This window comes from Impatiens glandulifera, chromosome 3, assembly GCF_907164915.1.
Source record: "Impatiens glandulifera chromosome 3, dImpGla2.1, whole genome shotgun sequence".
NCBI classification, from domain to species: domain Eukaryota; kingdom Viridiplantae; phylum Streptophyta; class Magnoliopsida; order Ericales; family Balsaminaceae; genus Impatiens; species Impatiens glandulifera.
Genome location: NC_061864.1, coordinates 44,130,871 through 44,137,266, shown reverse-complemented (window position 1 = coordinate 44,137,266; position 6,396 = coordinate 44,130,871). Strand labels below are relative to the sequence as shown.

At 29.8% G+C, this 6,396-nt stretch overlaps 1 protein-coding gene across 1 annotated transcript; it reads right to left on the bottom strand.

Annotated features, from left to right (window-relative positions):
* Positions 1-398: 398 nt before the first annotated feature.
* Positions 399-4,153, bottom strand: LOC124930722 (aquaporin SIP1-2). The gene is made up of 3 exons (XM_047471069.1): positions 3,783-4,153; positions 1,246-1,518; positions 399-749 (listed from the first exon to the last, which is right to left on the bottom strand). Exons 1-3 carry the CDS (start codon positions 4,071-4,073, stop codon positions 600-602), a joined length of 714 nt encoding a protein of 237 aa, XP_047327025.1. The 5' UTR covers positions 4,074-4,153; the 3' UTR covers positions 399-599.
* Positions 4,154-6,396: the final 2,243 nt, after the last annotated feature.

Genomic DNA, 6,396 nt, shown 5'->3' with positions numbered 1-6,396 from the left:
AAACCTTAAATTTTGTCAATAGCTGATGATATTATACTGTACCAAGGATTAACAACCAACCCCATATTCCATTAACGTATCAAACACATTATCTTTCATTCTATTGAAAAAAATGTTGCTTAAAAGACTTCACCCTTCAATACATCTTTATCTATAACAAGATTGATAATATCAGAGTGATATTTTTTATCTTCTGCAAACTCAGAGTATACAAGGTTAATCAATAACTCTTCAGTCTCTGTCTCTGATTTTAATCTCTGATTCTATCTCATCTAAAAATAATCAACAACATTAACAGCCACCAAGGGATTTAGCAGTAATGCTAAAATAACATGTTATGTTTGGTTGTTGGCTCATTGAGTCTGAATCTGTTCAGTTGCAAAGGAAGGATTAAGGTGTTCCCTATACGAATTGAGTTTTATTAGAAGAAGGTAAGAAAATATATCTATCATGACACCTAATAATAGGTAGCACTGCACTAAAATGAAAAGAAAATGATAATTATTGTATGCACAGCACAATGAGAAATACAATGAACATGTTTTCCTCCAACAGAACTGACATAAATTGGTGTTTAACTTTATAAAATGCCTGCTTTATCAAGCTTTCTTTTGCTTCGGTTTGGATGGAGGGAAGACAATGCGGAAAACCCAGGCAGCCATTATTGCTCCAATAAATGGGCATATCCAGTACACATATAGCTGCTCCCATGTGTTATGCCGATTGTTTACATATGCCCACCCAAAAGCCTACATCAACCAAGAATAAAATGAGGTAGCAATCTCATTTCACAATGTAGATTTAAAGAACATGTCTTCTAAAATGAGTTGACATAATAAGTTGGTGCAATCAAATATCAGCTCTGAAACGGTGAAATCATCCTAAAAAAATTTATTTATACTGGCAGATACAAAATTTGACAGATCATCTTGTGCATAACAGCATCAGATGATAAAGAAATCATAGCAGCAACTAAAAATAATTATTTCAGATTGCAATTGATTCTGATATTGAATGCTACCACACCCTAAACATAATAAAGAAACATTAGAGGCAATTTTGCAACATAAAAAACAGCAGAAAATAAAAATAAATAAATAAATAAGTTGATTAAAGTAAATATATGATTGTGCAAGTAATCTTTTATCCAGAGTTGTAGACTGTTTTCAAGGCTGTGAGTGGAATGTCTAGAATGAGGTATAGGCTGATATTGAAATTATTAAAGGAATATACTGATTCACTTACATTGGCAGGATTCATGGAAGGTCCAGTGTAACTGGAGCCAGTAACAACCACAACTACAGTAGACGTAGCAAGTAACCAAGTCTTGATAACAGAGTTTTTGGGACCCCTGAGGACTACCATAAGAACGATAGATGTAATGACAAATGTTAATACACCTTCCGCAATCGCTCCTGTATGCATGTCAACCTTCAAAGAGGGTCCTCCAAGCATGTGTTTGTACTGTATAGGCATCAATTCCATAATGGCCAAGGCACCACCTACAGCACCAGCTGCCTACAGAAATAATCACACAAAAAAGTTGTCAAACTTTTGTTTAGTGTCACTTGTATCATATACTCCAATAGGTGAAAATTTAAGATAATATCTAGTTTTATTATGTATGCATACAAGTGACACCAAGTTGTTACGACTTAAATCTGTAACTGGGGTTAAGAGTTCTTGATCTCAAAGACCGAGTGGAAAATTTGTGATCAAAGTGCAGCCGAAGAATTGTGAGAAGAAGATTTCAAGATTATAGGAGAAGAAGAAACAAAGATGAGAAAAGAATACTGCCTAACAGTCCAAGACAAAGAGCCAAATCAGAAAATACAATTGAGATGAAGAACTTTCACAAACTGAATTTATGCCTCATTGGAGAAGTGAGTTCAGCATATATAGCAGCTGAATTCCCCAAGAATATTCAGTTATAACTGTTACAACAGTTATTACAGAATTAACCAAAATCAGTTTTGTGAATAACAGAAAAGTGAATAAAAACAGAGTTTTAAAACAAAAACCCCACAACAATATGCAATCCAAGTGCTCAATTGGACATTGGAGGGTGTTCGGGTCTATTCAGGGATCGTAACAAAATCATTCTTCTGAAATGGTAGGAATTCTTTTGAAATGGAGGGATAGCAGGGACTGTCAATTCCTTGGTCCAAAAAATCCAATGCCTTGACCAATTTCACAGAAAAAATCCAGATGAACATGCTACGTGGAAAGATTCTTCATCACTACTACTAGGGATGGATTTCAATGAAGCAAAAGTCTTCTCCTATTACAGTTTGTTGTCAGTGTTGCAAGAAGCCTCTAGCCGAGTTCTTCTCTCAGAGAAGAGAGTACTGACGGGGGTTGGCTTTGTCACATGAGAGAATAAATGAGGTTGCACCATAGTATGTGGAGCCTCAAAGTAGTAGTCTATAACTCGATTTCTCTTGAATAAATAAGTAACTTCCCTTTCTAGCAGTTATTAGCTGGAATAAAAGGAGGCTAACAAGTTAGGCAGGAGTGAAGGAAGAGACTCAGTCAAAATCTCTCACCATCTTTGTCTCAAATGTTCTTATTGTGATGATGAATCCATAATTAGCGATTCACTTACAAAGTATATTTCACTCATTGTTCTAGCTTCACCCAACCATCTTCACCTTCCCCTATCAGTAATCTGATGCATATAGAATTTAAAAAACACAAATATAAAATAAAATAGTGACTATTGATTTTACAGAACACGAATATAAACTAGTCAACAACTAACTAGAATTAGGGAGTCTAAGAGATAACTAGAATTATTACTACCAGGATTAGGGAGTCTAAGAGATAACTAGAATTGGATATGAGACTGAATCCAGTCTTAAGGCTAAACTAGTCAACAACTAATCTCATTTAATTTGTGTCTAGTTATAATTCGGGGTGTGGGCTAACCTATCAGTGAACTTTTAATATTGAAATTCTATAAATAGGCTAACTAAGTCTAATGCCGATTACTAATTAAAATAAAGGCAATATACATGTAATAAAGGAAAGTTTAACTATTTGGAATTAAGGTTGAGTCACATGTCTTCCATGTAAGTCTAGGCTACATGGTCAGCATAAGTCGGCCAAAGGTTTATCATTCACCACCTTTTTCTTTGTCTTTTTTCAATGAAAACTAACATGTATCACAATCGCCCCAAGTAAATTCCTAATCTAACCCTAAGAGATACTACCAACCAAATTCTTCCTGATATATGGAAGTGTAAGAGAAATCTGATATCCAGCCAGGGACACTCACTCCAAAAAATATTATAAACTGCTAGAGTGTTTCAGATCGAAGTATCTCTTCATGATTTAAGAAAAGAGAGAATTTCTTTCCACCCAATTCTTGCATAGATGGTATAGCCATTGGCATTAAAATGATATCTTCAGGTCCAAAGTATGGAAGAATGATAAAGATACTGCAACACATAAAAAAGTGGTTGAACAAAGACTTTGATGTGCTAAAGGGAAGGACAATGGCAACCAAACCACTCCCTTTGTCCAAGTACCAAATGGACGAAGATCATAGAGTGTCTTTTTAAGACAAAACTTCATAGAGAGTTGATCAGGCTTTAAATGTCAAAACACCAAAGGGCATAGTGCCTCTACAATAATTTCCCAAATGGGTTTAATAGATATCCTAAGATCATGATGCCTCCAACAGAAAATATCAAAATAACAATGAACAATTCCAGACAATACTTGTAAATAAACTAGATGGGTCAACATTATGAAATGCCAGTAATAAAAAAAACACAAACCTGAGCAGGGAATCGAAGGCCCATAGAGATGAGTGAGTCAGATCCGATGCCAGCAGCATAGAAGGCCGCTAACCCAGTTGGATTAAAGCTCGCCCCACCGATTAAATTGCTAATTATACCAAAGATAAAGAAAAGAATAAATATAAGGACTACGGTGATGAGGAGTGAAGCCAATCCTTGAACCCCTAAGGCAGATGCGATGATGGAGGTTGCCGCCCCTAGTGTTGAAGCGCAAAACACCCACATAAAGGTCAGGACGGCATCACCGATAGCTGCTTTGATCGCGCCCATCCTTCTCTTTTTTCTTCAACTACACTGCTATGCTAGCAGGAAGGAAGTGTTCAATTGCCAAATGCCTTATTCTACGGCTTCTCTCGACTGACTATATATTTTGGTCTTATCGATGTTTATCCGCTTTTATTGTCTCCTTACGAATGGGTGTGCATGTTACTTTCCACCTAACTCTAGTTGCATCAGTCAGTCATGAGAAACCTAACTAGAGTTTATTTTATTTGAGCTTTAATTAAAATAATTTTAAATTTAATATTTTAATATATAAAGTTATTATAGATATATATATACTATTTATTTATTTGTTAAGTGTAATGATAAGAAAGTAAACAGATTTTTTTAAGGAAATATATAAATATAAATTTTATCAGATATATACTGTATTTAATAAAGATATAATTGATATTATATTTTGGACATATTCATGTAATCATTGTTAAGAAAGTTTTTAAAAAAAATTAACATTAATCCATTCAATTAAATTAAATTTAGTTGATAAAAATTAAGTTTAATTCAAAATTTTAATGTTAACATATATTTTAAAATTTAATAAATATTTAATAAAAATAAAATTTAATTTATGAGTTTAAAAAATAATTAAAAAAATGTAGATTTTTTCTAAGTAAGAATTAAGTCAATTTATCTATATAAAAGAGTATGCAAAACTCAAAACCAATATCGGACTATATTAATATTTAAAATAATTTGTACTAGTATAATGTGTGACTTTTCAAATTTTTATCATTAAAAATATCATAAAAATATACATTATTTAATTTGGTCTTATCCACTTCAAACATCATTATAAATACACTACACTTTAATTTTTTATATTCCCCAAAATTATACTTCTCTATATAAATCTTCAACTTCAATTTTTATTTTAACTATAAAGTTATTTTCTATGTTGTATGGGTCATTACACATGATAAATAATTTTTTTTAAATAAATATATGTTATTTACATTTTAAATTAAGATAAAAGATAAGTTTAAATTAATTACATTATAAATTAAATATGATTAATAAAATTCCATTTAAGAGTGAGTTTAAAAAAAATGACATATATTTTTATACTAATAAATTAATCATTCAAAATTACTAACAAATTATATTTTAAATATTTCTTCTAATATTTATAATATTAAGTTTGAAAGAATAAAAAAGATAAATAAATCTCATTTTAAATTTTTAAAAGAAGACTCATATGATAGATTATAAGTATAAAAAAGTTTAACAAAAAAATTAATTAAAATTAATCATTAATAAATAATCATAAATCTTAAACAATATGTTAAAAAAACTTGCTTATAAATCAAATAAATAAATAACAATTACAATTAATAAAGAATTAGAGATAATAATTACTAGGATTAATTTCAGATATAAAAACTTTATTATTAACCTAAAAATATTATAATTTGACATATTACAATAAATAAATGTATTTATCAAATAAATTTTAGAATGAATAAAAAAAATTATTATAAAATTTAAATAACACCATTATATTATATTACTCAACTTTTAGTTGCTTCACAATTAATCCTTATTCTTAGGATAATTAGTCATAGAACCATAAAATGTATAAATATTAGTATTGTTTTCATTATAAAAAAAATATAAAGAAATAAAAAAAATAAAGCAATAAGAAATAACTAATAAGTTTTGCTTACAAAATAAAACCACACTATCAAACTGATTTAACAAAAATTTCTTTTAAAAGGTTAATCTAAATATTTTTAGAAAAACAAAATAAAGAGTTATAAAAATTAAGAAAATTCCCTTGTAATACACACGAATAAAAATAAAAATAAAATAAATTTAATAATAAAAATAATAATAATATATATTCAATGTTTAAATTTTTAATAAATCACGAATAATATATTAAAATAAAAAACAAAAAGCTCACATTCCACATTTTATTCATTTCGGTAAAACAACTTATAATCTCACATATCTTATCACATATTTTTTTCGAATAAATCTCTCATCTCGTGATCTTACACTTTCACTTTGGTCAATCAAATATTTATTCATATTTTTTAATATTTAACATCGTTACCTCACACTTTGGTCAATCAAATATTTGATTCATATTTTTTAACCACTTTTAATTGATACTAATCTATTATCCCTCAGCAAACCACATTCGAATCACACTTGGTTAAAAGTTGTACTTGTTTTGTCATGTTGTGAGTTCGAAACATACATATATCATTTTAAATTTCATTTTAAACCGTTTTAAGTTTATGGGCGGGTCAACCCACAATCCGACCCAAGTATCCATTTACTCTCACATATATATTCAAATTAACCA

Bases quoted from the DNA above. Each gene is read 5' to 3' on its own strand.
- LOC124930722 (XM_047471069.1), bottom strand. From the start codon at position 4,073: ATGGGCGCGATCAAAGCAGCTATCGGTGATGCCGTCCTGACCTTTATG. The intron at 1,519-3,782 runs GTTTGTGTTTTT...TTATTTCTGTAG, and splicing joins GCCTTCGATTCCCTGCTCAG to GCAGCTGGTGCTGTAGGTGG. The intron at 750-1,245 runs GTAAGTGAATCA...TGGTTGATGTAG, and splicing joins CTTCCATGAATCCTGCCAAT to GCTTTTGGGTGGGCATATGT.